At 43.2% G+C, this 24,621-nt stretch overlaps 1 protein-coding gene across 5 annotated transcripts; it reads right to left on the bottom strand.

Annotated features, from left to right (window-relative positions):
- Positions 1–1,003: 1,003 nt before the first annotated feature.
- CDV3 (CDV3 homolog) lies at positions 1,004–23,891 on the bottom strand. Of its 5 annotated transcripts, XM_051789135.1 has the most exons (7): positions 23,447–23,891; positions 20,968–21,047; positions 18,641–18,780; positions 17,595–17,757; positions 16,423–16,472; positions 16,207–16,291; positions 14,410–16,042 (listed from the first exon to the last, which is right to left on the bottom strand). In XM_051789135.1, exons 1-6 carry the CDS (start codon positions 23,678–23,680, stop codon positions 16,284–16,286), a joined length of 675 nt encoding a protein of 224 aa, XP_051645095.1. In that variant the 5' UTR covers positions 23,681–23,891; the 3' UTR covers positions 14,410–16,042; positions 16,207–16,283. The 5 variants fall into 5 exon arrangements, with proteins under 5 accessions (XP_051645096.1, XP_051645097.1, XP_051645095.1 ...); XM_051789134.1 differs by having other exon boundaries at positions 16,207–16,472; XM_051789136.1 differs by lacking the exons at positions 14,410–16,042; positions 16,207–16,291; positions 16,423–16,472 and adding an exon at positions 1,004–3,684.
- Positions 23,892–24,621: the final 730 nt, after the last annotated feature.

Raw genomic sequence — 24,621 nt, forward strand, 5'->3', positions numbered from 1 at the left:
GACAAGGGACCTGAGCTTGAGTCTCCAGGTGAGAGAGAATAGGAGGGCAGCTTGTCTTTGTGTGCAAGGCTGTACTTCCTGCTTCTGCTTCCTGCTTCAGTGCAGCGGATGTTTTGTCAGTGAGCTCTGCAACTCACTGTCAGGATGACCTGAAGGAATTGTCAGGAAGGACTGCAGATGAATGTGAGGGATTAGATTCTTTTTAAAAAGTGAAATCTGTGCCCCAATCAGTGGAGGCTTGGCTGTGGCAAGATTGCCACGTTGAGTTGCAATGACTACAGTCTTATCACCTGATTTGGTTTTTTTGCTCATAACAGCTTGATGCTTTTTGCTGTTTGTGAATGTCAAACATCTGACTTGTTTCAAGTCCAGTAATGGACTGAAAATAATGCTGCTATTAATGCCTTATATCATGTTTTGAGTTAACTTTAAATTAACTTTGAATTAACTGTATTTCACGTATTTCACTCTGTTCTACCTCTGAAATGCTGCTTTGCATTGCACGCATTTTAAATAGGTGTGAATATTACCAGGCAACACCTAAGGTTTCTGTGACTTTTTCTTCCCAGTCCCCAGAAGCTGCTGTGTAAGGGTGGTGCTGCTATTCTCACTTTACAGATAAAAAAATCACTCCCTGACCCACTTAGCGAAGCTTTAAAGAAGTCTTGGAGAAACACAATTCCTGCAGCTGTTGTGAATCCTGGGGGCAGGGCAGAAGGGGAGTAGCTAAAATCAGCCACATACCAACCCCCAGTGGAACCAGTAACCTGGGATCTGAGCATTACCTGTTCTCCAGTGTGCACTGCCCTGTTGGACACTGGTTTTAACTTAGGGGGGATGCAGGAGGACAGGGAGGGAGTGCTGGGGGAACAAAGGCAGAAAGGAGCTGTTCCAGCCAGAGCCAGCACCTCTTCTGCCTTGAGCCTCGAATCCAGCACACTGCTGTCTGTATGTCACACAGAGATGAACACAACAAAAGCAAGACAAACTTGGGAGGTATAAATTCAGTTGGTGCTGTTAAGATAAATTTATTTTCTCCAGCTTTCTTCACAGGAAACATCACGAAAGTGCTTTACAGAGTTTCATACCATTACTCTAACATGGGACAAAAGGACAACAACAGGTGTGTGCACTGCACAGTTAGAAGTTGTCATATGCAGAAGCCATGATAGGTAAACCAGGGTAAAAAAAATCTACTGACAAAAAATAGATATATATAGTTCAGGTTTTGAACTTAATTTATGACTATAAACTTAATTGTATAAATATACAGGCACCATTAGGTTCCTGTGTTAACTGTGGGGTCCACACAGGGCTTCTCAGAAAGATCATATTGTACTCTACTTTGCTGAAACAGTTTCTGCTGTGCTCCATGGGCTCCCAGCCAAACCATTTTCCCAGCCAGGCAGTATCATTCTTTTGCACTACAATAAGCACTCAAATGGCTTTATCTTCATTTCTTCTTGTGAAGTCTGGTGGTGAGACATTCTGGTACATTGCTGAAAGCAAATTCAGTGTTTTTTTTTTTTTTTTCCCCACTTACAGATGTCCTATTACTATACTTCCCTCAGTCATCTCATCATTAAAAAAAAAATTAAAATGCTTTAGGCTAGACCGTGCTGTCCAGGTAAGACAGTTTTGTTTAAGCTAGCACGTTACCAGTCATGCAACCCTACTCCTTTCCACAGCTGAGCTGTGCTGTACTGTGAGCAGTGCTACTGCCTTCATTTTGCTGTATTCAGTGGGAATGGGGCTCCCATGTAGCCTCTGAGGCTCTAGGTTTCAATTCTTCAAGGAGATTGCATTTACTTGCTAGGCAATTTTGCGATGTTTGTGATACTACAACCCTGACAGAAGAAATGCAGCAGGTTAGAGACACAGGAGTTCTTGCCTGCTGCTTTCTAAATAAGCGGTGAATAATTCAGGCACCTAAGAAATCCTTGGCATGGTAATAATGTAGATGAACAGAAGGAGGGAATACCCTAGGGTGAAGAGAGGTCAGATCAGATTTTTGATGGGTTTTGAGTTGCAGGGAAAAAATGAGCAGAACCAATTACCTAGAAAACACTGTTGTGCCAGTCTGCCTTTTACCTCATTCCCAGATTGAAGACACAGTGCATGGTCGAAGAATTTGTCAGTCCTGAAGGTTACTGGGTGGTTAGTAATTAACACAATACGGAATTACAGGGGCAAGACGGGGCTTTGGTGAGTGTAGCAGCAGAGATGAGTCTCTTAGAGGTGTGGGAGAGGGTACAAAGTACTACATTCTAACAACTATCAGATTCATCAGCTCTATTTCCCCCCCCCTGCACTTCCTCAAAAAATAAAAAAAACCCCAACCCTCAACACCTATTTGCCAACTTAATAAACCCCCAGCAGCCACAGCTGGCTTTTGACAGAATACTAGTAACTGCTGTAATAGAACACCTACAGACACAGTTATTTGGATGCAAAATCCAAGGTACATTCTCCTCAACCAGTACTGAAAAGCAGCTGTTCTCTAGGATATGGTTCTCTGATATTGAGACACTGGCAGGCTATGCACATAAACAGGCTTGAGTCTGCCCTGACAACACCTCCTTTGTATCTATAAATGTAACATGACTGGTAAATGCAGTCAGTGCTTAGAGATTGAACACTACTTACAGCTGCATGTTCTCTAAAGCACAAGGTGAGAATAAAGATATGAAACAAACCACAAAGACTAAGCCTGCCCTCCAGTGTTGCTTCATCTCAAATATTGTAATCTAGTTTCAATGTCCAGTTGAATACTACAGCAGGTATATTAGATTAAGAATGGCTGAGCCCAGCTGGTTGCTGGCCAGAGCCCAAGTAATACATCTGCTTCATCTCTGCCACAAGGAGGAGAACAGCCCAGAAATTAAAAACAAGTTTGCTACGGGCCTTGTTCCCTTGCACTTGATAGCTGTTCAACCTAGACTTCAAGTGACATGAGCTCAAATAAAGGTTTAATGAAACCGACTTCATGACAAATAACTCCATTGAAGTTAAGCTCTGGGAGACCAGATTCGTATATGTTTTACCTCTTTCTCAATACATTTTTTTCTCTTGTATCAGCCTGGTTTTATGATTTGAATAATTTTGCTATGGTTGTACATACTCTGAAAGAGATACAGAATAAGTGATTTGTTTTAATTTAAAAAAGGAAGCTTATGACAACATCTTAACTAACAGTTTTCTGTAGACAAGTCATTTGAAATAAAGCAAACTGTTACAACTTCATTGCTGTAACTGAGCTAGAAAGAAAATTCAATACAGAAGACAGGAGATAGGAAAAGGAACAGAAAAGGTCAGACTGAGTAAAAATTAGTAAGAGCTCGCCATGCTAATCACTGGCGAGAAGTGATTATGTACACAAAACTGAAGATTTCAGTACATCAGATGGCAAAAGCCAATCCCCATAGAAGTTATTAGGTTGATGGTGATTGCCAGGATACTCTAACTAACTGTAAACTTGGCAATTAAGGGGCAAGTGAATGTCAACAGAACATAAACCCAAGGCAATGAATACTGGAAAGGTTTAAAACCACTCATACATGCTCTGGTGGATTCTGAGTTAGCTGTGATCTTTCAGGGGGACGATCTAGGCATCACCATGGACAGCTTGATGAAGACATCTGCTCAATGTGTAGTTGCAGTCAAGAAAGCGAGTAAGATGTTAGGCTGTATTAAAGACAGAACAATATGGAAAAATATTACAGCATCTATTTGTCTTAGAGGTCCTCAATGAATATTTGCTCTTTCATCAGGAACTTAAAAAAAAAGTGGCATATTAGGAAAATATAGGGAGTAAAAGGGTGAGAGAATGGTAGAAGCAGCTCTTTGTAGCTGGGAAGACAGTAAGACCAAGGTAGTTTATTTAAGAAGGGAATAGATGATAAACATCTTAAAGTAATTCTCCTTCCCACTGTATAACAAGATATCACCTCAAAGTCATTTTAAGCTGTCTACCAATATGTTGACCTGAATATAATGCGTTACCACCATAATTATTCAAAAAAGCCCCTGTGTTATTCTTCAGTGCTTATTATTCAGCTAGTTACACATTTCCTCTGAAGCAACTGCTATAGTTTGTTGAAATTTGACAGTAATAAATTATGACAGAGAATTGTCACAGCTGATGCACATTAACAACTGACTTAGAGGTACTGCAATGATAAAAATATCAGTAGGAGAAGAGAGCTGCTGGGCCTCATCTCTGTCCCGGACCCACCAGAGCTCTAATTTTTCTGCAGGCAGGCCACCATCGTGTTCTCTGCTTCTATTTGAGGGCCCACTGTAAAAGCTGAGCAATGAACCTTGAAATCACCAGCAACAGCAGACAAGGGCACATTCATAAGTTACTTCTTCATGTTCCTTCAGCTGCAGTTAACTGATAAACCAGGAGATAATAGTAAATAGGGTAATCTCCTCTTCTTTATCTGTATTCCTTCCTCTCTTACCTGTCCCTCTGCTTACCCCTCTCAGCTCTATTTTCTGATCATTTCTTTCCTTTATCTGTTTCACAGAAACCCTCCATGGGCAAGTATTTCCCTTTGGTTCATTCCCTTCGCCTTCTTCCTCCACTGTCTGCCTTAGTACCAGATTTTACAAGTTTTGAAGTTTATTCTCTCTCCTATATTTCCATTGTACCTGCATGCCACTTCAACTTAGATATGTGAAAGAATAAAGAGCAGGACATGGAAAGGGGAAGAAAACTACATTTCTATGACAAAAAATACCACTTAGGAATGAACATCTCTGATTCACATGATTTGAACAAACTTTAAAACAGCCACATTATAAGAGATGGCTATCAACTGTGAGCAGGATTTTATTTCAGACATGGAGTTTACAAAATATAGCAATATTGACTTCAGTATGTTCCACATAAAAACAAAGAGCCTCATATTAATATGCCATTTGGGTTGCACAGATAATTGAAGAGATGAAATACCAGATAGAGTACTCAGCCTGAACTTTCCCCTTACCCATACATACTAAAATAAGTCTAATTACATTATATTTAAATAGGATGTATATTACATTCTATAGAAATAAGCCTTTGCCAAAGAAGTATTAAAATACTATAATGAAAGCTAATATAAAGATCTTTTAATAAAGATTTTTAGTCCTCCGTAGAACCTTTCATCAGCCCCAGCCCTTGACAAACAGCTTTGGCCTCACAACACCCCTGTGAGGTAGGTTGTTGGGTTTTTTTGGTACAGCTGGGGAAACTGAGGCAAGGTGAAAAATTACTTGAACATAGCAGCTCAGTAGAAAAACAAGGCCAAATCCCACTCTCTTGGTCCCATGCTCTTCCTACAAAACAGCTTGTTTCTCTTCAGTGCACGCAGTTGTTTTAGATGATACTTTCCATTCCAATATTCCAGACGAGCTACTTTTTCTTGTGATTCATTAATACTGTGATACATTTTTAATATTTGCATTCTGGCTAAGAAGAACTTTACTGAACACTGAACTTCATTAACCTTGCTGTATAAACATATATTCTAAGCAACTGAACATAAACCCGTGATATACGTACCATTTAGAAGATGCTGTTTGAAACAATATCTCAGCTTTTTATCATGCAGAAGTGAAAACTAATTTTCTTAAATACACAAGTTATTTCCTAATAAGATTGCTGGACTATCTTGGAATTTGTCCTTTCTCGGTTCTCTCTTTAGACAACAGATCAGACAGCTTTGTACCAATGCAAAATTCTACCTTCTCTCTGAACAGCTTTTCCCAGTTCTTTTCTTTGAAAGGAAGAAATAAAACGGGATGCCTTCCCCAAGTACTGAAATTTAAACATTTTTGCTGATTTAAAGTCAGATGGATCTGTCACTTGTGAAATCAGTGCCTACCCACACAGCACTTCTCCTATCCAACATCTTACACTCCACTCCCTACCTCAGGTTATACATTTAATACTATCATTTAGAAAACAACCTTCCTAATCCCTCTCTTCTTATACCGCCTGCGTTTTATTTGCATCATTACTACTCTCCCTAATTTACTAATTTTTTAATCTTCCTTCCTGCTCTATTTCACTTCAAAGACATGGTAGAACTACACTTGGTGCTTCAGAAGCCAAACTTTAGATACGTGATAGTTATGACTTAGACCCCTCAGTTCTGTTTTCTGCTGTCATTTCTTGTTCCATCTGCTAGAGCTTGTAGGCTCTCATATTAGCCTCAATACAGACAAGCTGTCTCTTTAACTTTTTCTGAAGACATCTGCAAGTATATGCCAGATTTCCTCTCCTTTGTACACATCTAATTCACATATCTTAAGTTTAAATAAGCATGTTATTATTTTCTCATACTCCCAAATAAAACCCTCTATTTACCATTAAAACCAATTTGTGATTTAAAAGCTGAAAACAGGGAGAGACAATTTGGGAACTAAGTTATAGTCAGGCAAAAAAGCCTGGATTGTGGTTGTTAATAAAGATTTCGAAGTATTCAAAGTGGTTTTGGTAAAATTTAGTTTCTTGGGCCTCAGAAACAAATTGATCATATGAAATGAGGTATCCATTTCTCTGGCCATGTCAATATTGGAATAATATTACTACCTTGTAAATAAGCAACCTTTAAAGCATATGAAGCCCTGTTAGTGTAATAATCTGCTCCATTTTAGTTAGGGTATTTGACAGAAAACCACAAGTAAATTTAAAACTGCTTAACCAGGCAGAAATTAGATTTTCTTATCTAGAAATTAGAAAGACAAAAAGCTACTATTGCAAAATCTCAGATAAGTGAACTCCAAAATGTGCAGCCCAATCAAATTTATATTGTTCACCTGACCTGAACAGTACAGGTGTCTCAGCCATGGTGTGGTGCAAGTGTTTCCAAGAGCTGACAGAGGCAGTCAAGCACCAAATCTCCAGTTCCTGGGGTGTCAGGCCTCTAACACAGTTTGTATCCTTACAAATTCACCTATTTGTAAGAGAGGTGCTGTGGCCATGACTGGTAAAGCTACTAATACAAAACTGAAGCAACAGGAGACAGTTACTTTTGGTCGTCAGTTCCTCTTCATTTGTGAATAAGATTAAACCTGGCACAGCTAAACCAGGAGAGGTGAGGTGGGGCAAAACTAATCCTCTCCTACATTTACCATCAGCTCAAGTAAATAGAGATGCCAGATTCCTAGAGCAGGCATTTGGGAAGTCCAACTGTATTAAAATTATCTATTTTTTGGCATTTTAACATCCTTAAATACAAACTGTATCACTGAGAACCACAAATCCAAATTGTTCCTTTCCCAGTAAGCACTGGACATTTAAATGTTTTACTAGCAAGTTGGTAACTTTATGGCTGTACTTTTATTTTAAGCCAGAGGAAGTAAAATGGAACCTTTAAACTGGAAGTTAACAAGTAACCTATAATGAAAGCATGCCACAGGCTAGGGAGTTCCTGAAGCAGCACAGAACTGCATTTTATTGACTGGCATCAAGAATCTCATTTCTACAACTGACAACCCTTCATTTGTGGAATGAGCCTTCAACCAGCATTTTGGAGGAATGAAAAGGGCATTCTTAGCATGCCTTGAATGAATGCAACAACAAACCAGATAAAGTTGGACTTCAGAGTCTCAGAAGTGTACTGAGCTTCCACAGAAGACTGACTTTCAAAATTTCAGGCATGCAGAACAATTACTTGGTATAAGGAAGATACTGACAACTGGCATTTTGATAGTTGCTGGCAGCGATAATTAACACAGGGAACACTTCAAAACAGTTTAACATTCTGTACTATGGAAATCTGCTACGTTTCTGGTTTTTTTCTTTGTAACTCCAGAAAGAAACTGGAATGATATGTTTGAGAGAAATCTCCAAAATAACACCTTTAGTTATCAGTACCTGATGGACTCTAGTGACAGCAACCATCCAGAGGCTGGGTTTTTTTCCCCAGTCTTTAATTTAGCAAAGGTAGTTCCAAGTGAAAAGCAAATCAAAGCTTGAGTCATATTCAATTCACAATCTCAGACCAGATCTACATGGTGATGGAGTAAGAAGACACTGTGACAAGTAGCAAACTAAACTTCTATGTATAAATAAAAGTCGTATTAATATGCACTGCTATAAGCTCTGAAACAGAGCCCACCTGACCATAAGGCTGACTGCCCACTCCACAGCCTGTCCCTTAAGAGATCCAAATGCTCTGCCTTTCCTCACCTACTGTATGGTCATGATGTCAAACTAAAACGTAAAGACTCATTAGACTCCAGAATCCATGTATACTTTCATTTTATTTGATTTGAGACTTTTACAGGGTTTTCTTGAACTGCCAGAATTCATGCCCAAAAACCTCAAATAAAGGTGTCCTGGCTGCAGGAAGGGGGCGGAGCTTAGAGCTGGGTGGGCTATTCTGTACCACCCACATCACCATTGGGGGGCATGGCTTGGGGGGAGAAAAGGTGAGCGCACCCCAAAGCGGCACCATTTTGTTCCCCCTCCTCCTCCTCGGAGAAGTTGTGGTAGTACTGTGGACTCTCAGTGACCAGCGCTGAAGACTTTGTCCCTCTGCCACCCGTCCCTTCCCATTCCTTGATCAATGCAGCCAGGACACAGCTCTGAAAAAAAAGTTGCAGTGAGCTGAGTGGTGTAGTCTGGGAATGGAGTGACGGCGAGCCCAAGCCCAGCCCAGCTGAGCTGAACCAAGACTGCTGACCACAGCCGAGCCCAGCGGTCCAGAAAAGCAGGTGGCACAACGCGGATGATCCAGCTTTTGGGGGGTTTGTCCGCCACTGTTTTTCACTTTCTTGGGGATGGGGAATGCTCGCCACAGTCAACGCCTCACATCCTTTGTCTCAGGAGGGCCATGTGGCACTGGCTAAGGAGAGTGTCAACCACCTTGTCTTTGTCCCAGGAATAACTGTGTGTCACTGCTGGGCCACAGGAATGTCACCATCTTGTTTTTGTCTCAGTGGCCACATACAATTCAGTTGAGGTGGTGAACACCTGTGTGTAAAGCACCTTCTCTTATGCATACTTTTGTTATTAATGTTGTTGTTACTGGGTGTTTCTTATTCCACTGCTGTTTGCTTTCAGTAAATTGTTATCTCAACCCACAGTCTCTACCTTTGTCCCTTTCTCACTGGAGGGAGACAGGGAAGGGGAGGGGCGGAAGTACATTAAACTCAAAGTCATTGGGCAGGAAGCCAAACCTTCAGCTGAGGACTTAGGAGATAAGAGTGGCTTATTTGGAGTTTAATTCCCAGCTACTGTTAAACCACCACATTTAACTGATGCCCAACATAAGACACAAGAGGGCTGAGATAACAATGGATCTGCCGAAACAATTGGGTTGGAAACAATTCTGATCTAAGCATTTGTGTATTAGGTACAGAACTCCCTGGTTACCATGTTGCTTGGTCTGTTCATGTGGACGTGGTACCTAACCCTGCATTTACCTCAGGGTATGAACTGTGTGTTCCTTACAATGTTCTTTTTCAAAGCAGAGAGGGATCAGGATTGCTTTGTTGATGTCCTGTGTGGTATCAGTCTATGGCATTATAACATCAAGGGCAATGGGGGTCATGTGGGGGTAAAAGTGTTGTTCACCTGTCCTGGTTTTGGCTGCTACCTCTGGGGATTCATTAATTGCACCCAGCCTGTGGGGGGAACAGGGGAGGATGATTTTCCCCAGCCTTTTACCCCCTTTTCCTCCTTCAGGCCTACTACAACAGCTTTTGAGAATTTTGAATTCTCATTTGAATTGGATATTAAAGAAAGCATGTTCTTGTTGCTGTGTCTGCTATGTCTCCTTAATACGTCTACAACATGTTTAGAGTCAGTGTGATCTACACCGTGTTTAGAGTCAGGACAGAAATTTCTAGGATGTTGTCCAGGGACCTGCCATGGGGGTGGATAGTCATGAGTGGCATGGAACGTGGGAGAAAATGGGCCAGCTTTGAAGGAGTATTCTGCTCCAGTGGTTTGGAAGTTCACCCCTGAATAACGACAGGACCCTGAAAAAGTGGCAGAATATTTGAAAGAAAAATGCTCTGTCAGTTTCAGAGAGGTGAGAAGTTATGCAAGGTGCTGGGCCCAGGCTACTATTTACCAGGCACTGCTTGGTACTAGATAGCACTCTCAGAGGAAGAGGAGGAAAGCAGACCAAGAAGCACTGTGGCCACTCAAACTGCAGCTGAACCGGAGGAAAAACCTGTGCCAGTGGCAGTCACCCCTTATACAGAAGAAGAAATCCAAGACCAAATCAGTCTGTGTAGTGAGCGATGAAGAGGAAGCAGGACCCCCACAACCAGAGGAAGAGACAGGGCCAGAGATAATCACCCAATCCCTATCCCTGGGTGAGCTGCGAGATAGGCAAAAAGATTACAGTCCGCAGTCAGGTGACCCCTTGGTGACCTGGCTGCTCCAATGCTGGGATATTGTGGCCAGTGGTGTGACACTAAATGGTAATGAAGCCAAACAAGTAGGATCCCTTTCCTGAGACACAGGCATTGACCAAGGGATTGGGAAAAGACCAGAAACTCTCAGCCTCTGCAGGCTCTCTGCATGAGGGAAAAGTATCTTGCAGGTATGACCTTTTAGTGCACCAAGACCTGCAGACCACCACAGAGCAATTAGCAGTACTGGAGGCAATCTATAAGGATTCAAATGAGCAATCCCCCATAAATCCAAATGACATCCAGTGCATCCAAATCACGTGGCAGGAGTTCCTATGGAGCATGCCATCGTGATATGCTAACTCATTGTCAGTGATGTCATGGAAGGAAGGAGAATAAAGAGTGGACAATTTGGTTACCAAACTCCTCCCCAATACAGGCCTGTGTCTCATCCATGGAAAGACTGTCCAAGGACTTCCAGCAATTTAAAGAGGAAATGTCCCATGTCCTGCCAATATACACCAGAGTCTCTGTTATTTGGAGCAGGCACCTCCCTGATCAAGAGAGAAGGTATGCACAAGGTAACCTGTGGTTTTACCCGCATGACCACACAGAAGACATGAGGAAGAGGGATGGAAAATCCACCTCTGCTCTAACAGCATGGGTACGTGAGTCGAAAGGAAGAACAACCTCAGAAAGAATAGAAGGGATGATGTTATGTCCAATCCTCTTGAAGTCATATTTACAAGAAGTGAACAATGAGTACCATGACCAGGACTAGAGTGGCCCTGCCTCCAGTGGAGGAAAGGGACAATCAAATCTATTGGACTGTGTGGACCCGATGGCCTGGCACATCAGACCCACAAGAATATAAGGCTTTAGTTGACACCAGCGCACAATGTACCCTGATGCCATCAAGATATGTAGGGACAGAATCCACCTATATTTCTGGAGTGATGGAGGATCCCAAGACCTGGCTGTACTGGAGGTTACAGTGAGCCTGACTGGGAACAAATGGCAAAAACACCCCCTTGTGATGAGAGGCCTTGTGCATCCTTGGCATAGATTACCTCAGGAGAGGGTATTTCAAGGACCCAAAAGGGCTTTTGGGATAGCTGCTATGAAGACAGAGAAAATTAGACAGCTGAATACCTTGCCTGGCCTCTCAGAGAACCCTTCTCCTGTGGGATTGCCGAGGGCTGAAGAACAACAGGTACCGATGCACCACAAGAGTGCATCGTCAGCAGTGCTGCATGAACTGACACCTTGCATGGAAAGACTGAAGGCGGGAACCCTGCCCCTCACATCAGCCGCAGGGACACGCTGACCCCATGCTTATAAGGTGGCTGTACGACTGCGGAGATTCCCCCACATTCTGGTGAGCCGGGGCTGCACTGCACTAAGGCGGGAAACCCTGCAACACACATACAGCTGGCACGTGCTACGGGCACGCACACACACACACACACCATGGATGCACATGAGCTGTGCCCCAGCACTGCGACCAGCCTGGTTGGACCCAGGATGCACTGCAGGACCAACACATGCTGCGAGAACTCCACTCATGCTGCAGAGACAAAAGACCAGAGAACGACCCGATGGAGATCTTCTCCCCTCATCAACAAGGATGAGATCCAGTGTTTAGTTCATGATGGTGATAACACTCTTTTCTGTGCTTCTAATAATTATTCTTACCTTTTCCCACTTTTATTTTTCTTTCTTTCTCTCTCTGCCTCTTTGATAGTTTAAATAAAGTTGAATTATTGTTTTGGATACCAACATTTGACCTCGTTTTTATCTTAATCTCACTTTTGGGTATATTTGATCTTAAATTCCTTCCCACATGTATGGGCAGAGGCACACTTCACCTCTGTATCTAAGGTTGGAACATCCATATTCATAAGATGATTTGTGGAGAGCCACGGAGTGGTCAGCAAGACTCACTCACCCTTTAATAGTCCTCTCTGGCCAGTGCTTAAGTCCAATGGAGAGTGGAGACTGACAGTGGACTCTCAAGGCCTGAACAAAGTCACACCACCACTAAGTGCTGCTGTGCCGGACATGCTGGAACTTCAGTTCGAACTGGAGTCCAAAGCAGCAAAGTGGTGCAACCACTGACATTGATAATGTGTTCTTCTCCATTCCTTTGGCAGCAGAATGCAGGCCAAGTTTGCCTTCACCTGGAAGAGTGTCCAGTACACTTGGAACCGACTGGCCCAAGGGTGGAAATACAGCCCCGTTATTTGCCACGGACTGATCCACACTGCACTGGAAAAGGGTGAGGCTCCAGAACACTTGCTGTGCTGTACATCAATAACATCATCATATGGGGGAACATAGCAGGGAAAGTTTTTGAGGAAGGGGAGAAGATAATCCAAATCCTCCTGTGGGCTGGTTTTACCATAAAACAAAGTATGGTCAAGGGCTGCTGAATTGTGGCAAGACATTGCTGCTGGGGTAGGGAAGTTGGCCGTAAAAGTACATCATGTAGATGCACACGTACCCAAGAGCTGGGTTACTGAAGAGCATCACAATAGACAGGCGGATCGAGCTGCCAGGATTGAAGTATCTCAGGTAGATCTGAACTGGCAACATAAGGGTGAATTATTTCTGGCTTGGTGGGCCCCTGAGGGTCATTATGGAAGAGATGCAACATACAGATAAGCTCATAATTGAGGGGTGGACTTAACCATGGAAACTACCTCCCAGGTTATTCGTTACTGTGAAACATGTGCTGCAATAAAGCAGGCCAAGCAGGTAAACCCCCTTGTGGTATGGGAGACGATGGTCAACATATAAATATGGGCAGGCCTGGCACATTGATTACATCACATTGCTGCAAACCCACCAAGGCAAGTGCTATGTGCTGCCAATGGTGGAAACAACCACTGGATGGCTGGAGACATACCAGTGCCTCATGCCACCACTCGTAACACCATCCTGTGCCTTGAAAAGCAAGCAAGTCCTGTAGCAACACGGCACCCCAGAGTGAACTGAGTCAGACAACAGGACTCATTTCAAAACCAGCCTCACAGACCCCTGGGCTAGAGAGCACAGAACTGAGTGGATGTATCATATTCCCTATCATGCACCAGCTTCTGGGAAAACTGAATGTACAATGGACTGTTTGAAAGCAATGGGTGGTGAGAACTTCAAACATCAGGATTTATACTTAGCAAAGGCCATCTGGTTAGTTAACTCTGCCAATCAAGCTGACTCCGCCCAATCAGAACCCTTACCTACCACAGAAGGAGATAAAGTCCCCATGGTGCACATGAGAAGTTAGGGAAGACAGTTTGGACTAGTCCTGCCTCAAGCAAAGGCAAACCCATCTGCAGGACTGTTTTTGCCCAAGAGCCTAGATGCGCTTAGTGGGTAACAGAGGAACAGGGAAACACACTAGGTGCACCTCAATGGGATTTGATTTTTGGATGAGAACAGTCTGTAATGTTGAACTGTGTATGTAATATTGGTTGCTGAATGACACTGCCACCATGTGTCATAACTACCATGAGTGTGCACTGCTCCAGTTACACCAGTTGTGAGCTCCTGATGCAGCTTGCAACCCACTGACAGCACACCAGCTCTCCTGCCGTGGAAGACATCCTGGATGGACAGAGCCCACAGACGTGGACTAAATGAATTCAACAGATGTCTTGGGGAACAGCCATTTACTAATGAAATGATACCTGTGCTTGTGTATAGTTATGCGTATATATATATATATATATATATATACACACACACACACGCACACACATATACACACTTGGAAGGTCTAAGATTTGGGCATGACACAGATACTTTAGAACAAGGGGTGCATAATGTCCTGGTTGCAGAGATAGGGCAGAGCTTAGAGCCATGCGGGCATGGCTATGTTGCTATTCAATACCACTCACAGCTGGGAGGTATTAAACCACCACAAGGTGGTACAATGGATAGTCTCATCTACCCTACACAGGAAACTCAAACTCAATTCAGATGCACTGGTGACCTCACTCTCTTTAGATCATCAGGAAAAGTGTTTTAAGACTTCACATTTCTACCCCATCAAGAGATATGTCCATTTACCATGAATTCCACAGAAATTGTGACAACAGTTTGGCTGGCAACAATGGTTTTTCAAGGAAGATACGCAGCTCAGAGTCCAAGGTATCAGTCTTTCAGCGGGGTTTTGTTTCCAAATGAAGTCTCCAACTTTAAGAATAGTCTCTTGAGCCCTCTCTTTAATAGCAGCTTCTAGCAGAAGTTTTAGAGACAGTGAACTCTGCAAGGGCAAGGCCAGTTTTAGTCCGTGCACAAAAAGAACAGGTGAAACCCCAGCCCCACTGAAGTCAACAGCAAAATCCACAATGGCCTCAGAAAAGTAGTTTTAAAGCAAGTCAGCAGTTAGTCAAAGGGAACCCAACTAGGTGATTCCTGCACTATCCTCATTTTCTGCACATACACAGTACTCCCACACACGTAAGCAAACTTTGTTTTGTTCCCTTGTTTTTCTTGCCATTGGCAACTCCTGGGGTCTTGAGTCTATTTTTTGGCATTTACTCTGAAAAATCTCAACACTGGAGCACACCACTATTGTACTTCATTTTGCTTCTGGTTTAAGAATTCAGAGAAGAGAAAAACAGTTACAGCAGAACACTTTTGGTACTTGACAGGTTTGGTTCATCAAAACAGAATTACAGGCAACGTCCTATATTCTTAGTGTATCAGTGCCATTTTGCCTTCTTCCACTGAATTAAGTAACTTAAGGAAGTCAATGCCTTCCATTATTACTAAACTTTCTGACTGTGAATAAACACCATTTATGAATCATACTTAGAGGATTTCTGCCTCAGAGAACCTGCATGCTTCACAGAAGTAGCCAAACAAATCAGGCTTACCAGCTTTAGTTATCCCTCTGCGTACTAAGTTATTTTGGTTACCAAGTAATCATCAACTCTTCAACAAATAATTATTTTTGATAGAAGACAGTTTTTATGCAGCATCGCTACTGCCATGTATCTCATTTTAAAGGACAAATTCTGAAGCCTGTAGTTGGAGTCCAGATACTTCTGTGTCAAATCAAAAACTCTCAATGCTTTAGGGTGAGAAAGATAAACTTCATGACAAAAACCAAAATAAACCCTATTTCACTACAACATCTTATCATTGTTTAAAGATACTGCAAATTGATACCAGAAACAGAGCAGGCTTTTTTTTTGTGGATAATAGAAAAAAAAAATGCTTAAACAGACAACTGTGAAAATGGCTAATGCAAACAGACCATTCAAACCCATCATTCCTCAAATCTGATACTGAATGAGTTTTAATTTGTTTTGCAGTTACTTCTGTACAGCTGTCTAAAAAGGTAAACAAACTACAGCTCTGTTATACGTGGATAGTATGAGTGGTATGGTATGCTCCAGAAGTCTCTAGTAGGCTATGGCTACACATGACAGGATTCCTCAGAAGGGGAACAAACAGGTTTGTCATTAAGGTCACTTAAATCTTTGTTATAGCAAATTGGAACCAAATGGCTGACTTCTGCAGGATTTCTGACAGGAATCCAGTAGAGCTGGTTTCAAGTTTCAGATGGCCACTAAAACAGCTGTAACCTTCTCTTCCAGAAGTTGTGATCCACATGGTGTCCACAATGAGTGCAGCAAGTCTGAGGTAGTCAACCTTTACGAAGGCTCAGTATCTGAACATAAAAAGATTTTGAAATGACCACTGGCTGTAGGTATCTTTCTGAGCAATTAAAGAACACTGATGACTCGTTCAATCATTTACATTAATTTGCCCCATATCCAATGGAGAAGTTGCAATACATTATGCTTCCATAGTGCAGGAGAACCAATCACTTACGTCAAAGTAGTCTGCACTCGCTGCAGTAGATCCAGCAGAAATAAGGTGGCATGTTCATCATAGCTGTTAGCTGTAGTTTAGTTACCTTAGTAGAAGGGTTACCAAAAATGCATTCCTTAATTGTAATGTGTGTGCAGCTCTACTGATCCCCAAGCACAGCATACTGGTTGTCTAGCTGAAGTTTAGGTGCCTGGTTTTTTGACACCTCATCCCTACCTCTAGTTTTGTATTTTACTACTTCAAAGCTCTTCTCCATTTCTTTATCCCTAAGGGAAAATAAATGTAATCAGTAAATATCTTATCACTAGCTTGTGAATTGTGAATTTCTAGACTATTTCCACCCCATCCCAACAAAAACATTATAAACATAAAACAAACACAAAGGTCTTAAGTTCAACAGAATAGCCAAACATTCCCAAGCAAATCTTATCTCCAAAATACATAAATATCTATCCATTGTACCACCCAGTATGATTCAGATTATAAATGTCAATATTAACATTCTCAAAAGTAAATTTAAGTGCAATTATGAAAAATAGGTTCTAGAAAGCAGAAGCCAATTTCCAGAATGTTCATTCAGAGTTTCACCTTGACTCAATTTGTACCATTCAAACCCCAAAGCACCAATGACAGCACGTTTCATTTGCCAAGCACACAAAGCCACACCAAAAAAAAAAAAATCCCAGAGCTTCTGCCAAGCTGTATTAAACAGTAACATAGTAAGCAAGGAGAGAAAAAAAACCCATCAAACTACAACAATAACAAAATGGAAAAAAAAATCATCAACAAAAAACCCCCAAAAAATCCCAAGTGAATTAAGTATTGGCCTAGCTATCTCTTCTATTGATAATGAGCTTATGGTGAGATCAGGATTCAAAAGCAGGGTGAGACTCAAGTCTTCAGCACTACATAAATACAAAACACTTCCGTAAAACGGGGAGCCCATCACTGTTAACCACAGCTCAGACAGCAAGTGTATGGATTTGTACTTGTATCAAACCCCATTCTTCCACTTCAGCTACCTTCACAACTCTAAAGTGAAGGCAGTATGCTCAAGACTTCCTACATGCCTGTTGAAGGTAGTAACAGAGAGCTTCCCTGCCCATGGTTAGTGTCTCAGGGAACCAGATGCTGTCAAGTGCATAAATATTTTGCTTCAGGGAAATCCTTCAGCCATCAAAGATAACATAACTGGCAGTCTTGTTTGGCTGTCTTACTGGGCTAGGTCCTATGAAAATTATTTAATGGGCAGAGTCAGAAAATATAGTTAACACCTCTTAGTAATTTCTTTCTCTGTGGAAAGATTCAGGCTTAAGCCCTACACAAAATAAGAACTTAGAGAAAGCAGTTAACTCATGTCTCTTGGGGCATTAATGGAATGTACTTACTTTCGACTGTCTACGAGCTTGGCGGTGGACTGCAGTGATGGGAACTGCGTATCACTATAGATTTCTGGTGGTCCTTGCTGTGCTCTCCGTGGCCTGCCACCCTCCCGGGCACCGGGCGGCCTGTATACACCACCAGTCTGAACTGGTTCTGGAGCTTCTGTAACTAGGTACAAGGACTAGAGTTACACAAGCGAAAAGGTCTACATTCATAGCTGAAGGAAAAAAAACAACAAACAACCAACAAACAAAACAACCAACACACAAACCAAACTCCACAAATCTTTTAAGTACGTTTTTGCACCTTTTAGAGCTTTGGAAGCAAATATTTTAGACGAAGTAGGAAATCAGCTATCACCTAATTTGATCTATACTCAGTGGTCAAATCAAAACATGACTAATTAGCTTTACCTCCTTGCCTGTACAAACAAGGAAGAACAAAGCAGACTATTTTTCAGTAATTTCTCAGCAAAAGAGAATATTCTGAACTCAGATCATGACTTGGTAGTTTACGTCCACTGATGCTAATAAATTGTATTTAATAAAAAAACTAAAGTCCTACTCTAGTTAAAGAATCAATTTTGCAATGTCATGTTCTCCATATCCTAGAACTAATTTGAAAAGCGTGCTACTAACCATGGAAGCCTATTCAAGAACTGCCATGTTAGACATCAGATATTGGCTGAACATCCACAGAAGTGTTAAAGCAGTATTTTTAGATCAATAGAAATGCTTCCCACAGATATTTTGCAGATTGAATAGTAGATGGATCTCCTGAAAAGACAGAATGTTTCTCCCCGCCCCCTTGAAGTCAGAAATAAAAAATACTTCCCCTTGTGTTTTAAAGAAGCGGGCAGACACTTTAAATTCAATTCAGTTCCTCAGATGCCCTCACAGGAAAATTTCCTCGTTTACTAGCATGCCAAACAAGCCACTAGTATGTTAATGGGTGCCTGAACAAAACTGTTCCTTGAGCTTTACCCAGGGAGCAGCTTAATTCAACCTGATGCACTTCCAATTGGAAAAAAACAACTCTGAGTTAAATTTACCAATTGGTTCAATGACAGGTGCTGGTGCAGGAGCTGACTTGTTCCAAGGACCAGATGATCTATCTACACCACCACCACCAGTCTCTTCCCAATTGTCACCAGGTTCTTCTCTTTTTTCACTTTCGTCATCTTCCTTTTCACTATAAAAAAAGAAATGATCATTAGTACCTTACAAGCAAAGGTTTAAGACTTGCCAGAGATTACAGAATCCCCATAAACAAGGCTCCATGGTTGCTGTACTGAAGGGACTAGCTTAAACCAGACTACATTAGTCCCATAATCACTGAACTAGTAATTCCATCTGAACAATTTTTGGCACACTGCTACATAACTTGGCAACTGAGAAGAAAAAAAAAGTACTTGAGAAGCAAAACTTACAAAAAAAGACAAATTCCACTTGAACTAAGTGATCTAAGAAACTGGTATCTTATTTTGAGCTTAAAGGCTTTTTTCTTACTAAGACATTTGAAAAGGTTGAGAAGACAAAGCAGGAAAGGTCTCAAAGTCCAGCATCCATAAAATTCTTTAGTCAAGACGAAGAAACAGTGGAGCATTGGTGAAAAAAAGCAAGTCCTGAGCTCACATTCCCTATAGGCACAACCACGTGAGAAACACACTCATATTACCCATACACACATATTCTACAATCAAACTCAGATTTTTTTTTTTCTGAAAGCAGGCAATCAAAAAAACCCACAAGAGAGTAAAATATGTCATTTTTTAAAGATAAATCCTATGCAAAAGCTTGACTGTATTTTATTTAGACTATTATATTTTGCACAGAAATAGTCAAGAGACCCAAAATAATTTCCTGATCAAAGCTACTACAGAAAGCTGTGTAGTAGAATGTGACAGATGTGGAGGGTGAGGCTGTTGAAAAAAAATCCAGACACTGATCTCAACAGCAGCAAAGTGTCAACTCAGAAGTTTGTAATACACCAAATCCTACTAATCATGATCTGTGTAAATTTTCTGTGTAAACAACAGAGAACAGCAAAATATGCCTGTAATTTCTGAAAAATAAGTGGCCTTTTACTGTTCATCCAAACACAGTAACAATCATAGTAAGGTGATCCAAGGGCCTAAACCATCACTACTGCATTTTAAACGAGAGTCAGAAGCAGATGCCTACAGACTAACTACAACAGAGCCAGTACAAGTAACATCCCACCCCGTCAGATACTCTATATCTTATTTTCAGCAAAGAGATCTCCAGAGATGGATAATTTATAACCTCTAGTGGTTTTTTCTTTCATTTACTTCTCCACTCTTCCCTTCAATCTACGAGTGGTTACAAAGTCCTGTGGCAGAAACTTCCATGTGCCTGAAAATCTGCCACAGCATCAAAAGCATTCCGAATGCCAGCCTTTGTCTGGAAAATCAAGGTACTGGCTTTCCAGTCCAACAGCACCAGTAGTCAGTGAAGCTGCAGCCCACTGGTTACTTGTCTATTCAGATGTGAATATCCACTGTGACACTTCAATGGCATGGACAGCTTGTGGGCCAAATTCATGCAAACGGCCCAGAAGGACTAGTTAACTAAAAGGGGTAGGGGGAATTACGTGATCCAAAAAAGTAAATAATTCAAAGAGTATGTCAGACCTGCTCACACAGTGGAGAAAACATCTACTGCATTGGTTATGATGATTTTAGGACAACATTATTTTGATCATCATCAATATCTGAACATGGTACCTAATTGCCAGCATTATCTGGCATTCTCAGGCTACGACTGAGGTCATAAAAACCCATTTTCTGACCCAATGAGAAGTTTTTCTTAACCAGGACGGACTTAAGTAGACCTACTTTGGACCAGACAACAGGAAAAGTCTAATGAAAAAGCAAACAAGAAATCATGGATGAGACTCAGAAATGCAGTCCTGTGGGATCTTATCATGGGACACTAGCTTTAGCAACTATAAAGACGCAATGGTTCAGGAATTTGCTCCCAAACTGAAGATCCTAAACAGATTGAGTCAGATACTGTTACAGCAGCCAAATGATTCAGTGGGAATTACTACCCTGCACTCCTCTGAGAAATTCTTTACTATCTTTATGGAGGGGAATGTTAAGCATTTGTAATAAAAATCTGAGTCCCAACTAAAACAGACAGACCTAGAGTACGAATGGAAATTTAGAAAATAAAGAATATACTGGCAGAGACCAGTCAAACCTAAGTTACCCAGGAGCAAAATTCTATACTATCAGAAATGTACCAAACTTCCTTTAACTGGACTCCATGGAAGCAGCTCTGAAGAAAAAAATCCATTCTTTTTAAACATACGGAATGATTATACTGGAGAAAAAAAATAAGGAAAAAGTAGTACCTTATTTGCATGGATTGAACTCTAAGACCACTATAATCAATTTCTTCCTTTTGCTCAAACTCCTTCCAATCATCCTCTTCCTGTAAGAAGAGAAAAATTAAGTTGTAACTTTCTTTACAACAAAAGTAGAAAAGGAGAATGTAACTAAGATAATGCAAAGAAAACTGAGGGTAAAGGTGCAGTTCTAAGAGAAACCAAACTGTGACCACCAGTGGCAAGAGGGTAAAGGATTGTATGCCCTCCTCCCCTAACGTACTGTCACCAGGGACACACCTGTGAGCTGACTTTAACTCACTGCAACAGCTAAGAAATGCCCCAGCAAAGAAGTCATTCGAGTGAAAGAAAACCACATCATCTCAGTAAACATCCATGAGGAAGTCAAGGGACAACACAAAGCATGGAACAGGACTGTGCAGTCATGACCAGGGAAATACAAGGCAAGCCCTCTCTCTGTTACTAACAGTAAGCTTTTGTGACAGCTTGAAGGCACACGAAGCTTTAGATTTACTTTGCCATCATGTATTTCATGAGCAAAACAGTAAAGAACATCTGGAATGGCTTCCTGTGGATTTATGACAGAGATTAATATTGATACATTTGGTTTTTTCACATTCACAGCCATGTTTACAGTCTTGTTTTCTTAGAAACGTTTTTATAACAGCCAAAAGGTCAGCTTCAAAACCACAGCAATCTTAGTACGCAGAAACATGTATCTTTCAAGAGCTTCACTACAGAGTTTTAAAACAGGAGTTTGATTACGTATTTGGGGAAAGAGGGACTCACCTAAGTGGAGTTAATTTTGTCCTACTGTGTCATTAGCAGATTCTGGGATTATTAAGGTAGGCCAGAAATGGACCAGAACAGATAAGCAGTCCTCACAATGTTCCCAGTCACAGCTTTAAGACACACACAGCCTAATTAATAGTTTACATAATTCTTACACACTACATGAAATGCAGTTATACTACTTTAAATAGGAAGACCTTGAGAACAAGGTCTGACAAAGGTACAGTCCCCTTTCCACTGAACAGCTGGGAATAAAGCTTCTTCTAGAGCTCTGTGCTAGGACCTTCTACATTGTCAATCTCCAGCAGAAAAACTCTGACCTGCTTTAGAGTAACAGAAGTAGGAAGTGACCCCATGTAACTGCACCATCTGCTGAAGATTCAGTCTTTTGGAAGAGCATGAATCTACAGCTCCAAAACCTTTTAGACTTCTTATATCCCCATCTCCATGGAAACATCACAGTTTCCAAGCTAACATACCTTTCACATTCAGTGATTTTTATTTCTAATCCAAGTGCGAGCTTCAGTCAAAGCCACATACTATTTTACCAGCAAGTGAGTAAAACAGCAGCTGAAAGATTACCGCTGACCTTGATCTACTCAGAAAGCTACTGCACTTGTTGAGTTCTCAGTTAAATATCAGGAAACAGTAGAGTATTTCTTAAAATTTGTTTTGAAACATGCAGCATTAGACCTCTTGTAACTGCTTCTGGTTTCAGTATTCAATCCGGCACAAGAAAATATCCTTAAATCATTGATCCCCTACGTAACAATGAAGGAAGCAAGGTATCTGACTTCCAAAAACCCTTTCACAAGCCATCTTTTTATATTCAGAGTGTACAATAATATCACAGGGACAGATGAAGATTTGGTTTGCAGCAGCAAAACAGAGAAGAGATCCTTAGATTACTACTTGTTAAAGGAAAACAACATCAAGAGGTAAAAAATTCCAAAGCAGAAATAAAAGGTTCAAGTAATTTCTTAGGTTCTATTTGTCCTGTCTAAAGCAGAAAGATACATTAGAAAGCTACGGCATATGTCAGGCACCCCAGTTTAAACATCACTACGAAATAGCAGAGTATTTCTTAAAATTCATTTTGAAATATACAGCATTAGAGATCCTATAACTGCTTCTGGTTTCAGTTACATTAGTTCGGTGCTGATGCTGGGGCCAGGGGAGAGAAGGGTGGAGGAAGAAACAGAGGCACTAACTCAACTACGGGCACTTAAGCTTATCCTGCATTCTCATCGCTGCACTGTAATACGGTAGGAAAAAAAAAAAATTACTGGCAGTAAAACCCTTCCTGGCAGCGAGGCACAGAGCGGACTCCGGGGAAATCTTATCGCCAAGGTCCACAGGCCACGCTGCACAGCCCCAGGTGGCCCAGGGCTGGCACCTGCCGCAAACTCCCGGTTCCGGCCGCAACACCCGGAAACCCGGGAGGGACCGCAGGGCGGGAAGGGGCCCCGCTCTCCCGCCTCCCACCAGGCCAAGACTCGCGGCGAGGGGCTCCCGCGACCCTCCCAGCAGCCGCAGGAGCAGCAGCCGTCCCGGCGGCCCCGGGCGGGGCTGGGCTGGGGCTCGGGGCTGGGGCTCGGGCTCCCCGCCAGGCCCCGCACGGCCCCGGGCGCCGCATGGCCGGGCGGCGGCGGCGCCCCCTGCCGGCAGGAACCCGCGGCCTCCCCGCCCGCACCTTGCTCGCCGCCTTGGCCGAGGAGCCGCCGGCGGCGCCGGAGGCGGCGGTGGCCCCAGAGCCGCCGCCCTCAGCAGGGCGGGGGGTCCCCGCGGCCGCGCCCGCGGCGTTGGAGGCGGCGTTGGAAGCGCTGGAGGCGGCGGCGGCGGCGCTGCGGCTGCTCTTCTCCTTCCGCTTCTTCTTATCCCGCTTGGCGAAGAAGTCGTCCAGGCTCCGCTCCTCGGTCTCGGCCATGGCGGAGCCGGGCGGGGGCAGGAGAGGTGGCGGCGGCCCGGGCGGACAGGCGAGCTGCGCTCCCGCTGCTGGGCGAGCGCGCCCGCCCGGCGGCGGCTGCGGCGGCTGCGGAGGCTCCTGCCCGGCCCGCCCGGCGGGTCGCGCGCCCCACGCCTGACGCGGCCCGGGGGGAGCAGAGGGGCTGAGGGGAGGCGGGGCGGAGCCGCGCCCCTGCGCGCGCATGCGCTGCCGCGCGCCGGCCAATGAGCGCCGCCGGCCCCTCGGGGGCGTCTCCGAAAACGGGGCGAAAGGCGCTGACGTTGCGGCGCGTGAGGCCCGCGCGCGGCGGGCGCGGGGAGGGCGGTGGCGGCGCGGCCGCGGATTGGCCGAGTTGGGCGGGGCGGCGCGTGCGCGCCAAGGGCCCGGCTCGCTCGAGCGGACACCTCGCGCTACCGCCCCTCCCCGTCTGGGCAGGGATCGGCTCCATGTGGGTGTGACAGGTTGTCCACGAAACTGCAGTGTGACACCCCCCCGTGCTTGCCAGGAGGGCCCAGTCGTATCCTGGGGCGCATCGGAAAGAGCGTGGCCAGCAGGTCGAAGGACCCTCTACTCAGCCCTAGTGAGGCCACATCTGGAATAGTGTGCCCAGTTCTGGACAAGGAGCTACTGGAGAGGGTCCATCGAAGGGACACAAAGATTATTAAGGGAGCGGAGCATCTCTCTTATGAGGAGAGGCTGCAGGAGGTGGGCTTGTTTAGTCTGGAGAAGAGAAGACTGAGAGGGGGTCTCATCAATGCATATAAATATCGCAGAGGCAGGTGCCAAGGCGGTGGTGCCCCACTGTTCAGTGGTGCTCAGAGACAGGACAAGGAATAGTGACAATAAACTAAAACATAAGAAGTTGCACCTCAACGTGAGGAAGAACTTCTTTACCTTGGGGATGGCAGAGCACCAGAACAGGC

This window comes from Manacus candei, unplaced genomic scaffold (assembly GCF_025592945.1).
Source record: "Manacus candei isolate 608988 ecotype Guabito, Panama unplaced genomic scaffold, ASM2559294v1 h1tg000026l, whole genome shotgun sequence".
Taxonomy (NCBI): Eukaryota; Metazoa; Chordata; class Aves; order Passeriformes; family Pipridae; genus Manacus; species Manacus candei.

Coding starts and splice junctions, on each gene's coding strand:
- CDV3 (XM_051789134.1), bottom strand. CDS start 23,680: ATGGCCGAGACCGAGGAGCGGAGCCTGGACGACTTCTTCGCCAAGCGG. Junction 21,048..23,446: donor CGGCCAAGGCGGCGAGCAAG/GTGCGGGCGGGG, acceptor CTCTTCTTACAG/GAAGAGGATGATTGGAAGGA. Junction 18,781..20,967: donor GTTCAATCCATGCAAATAAG/GTACTACTTTTT, acceptor CTTTTTTTATAG/TGAAAAGGAAGATGACGAAA.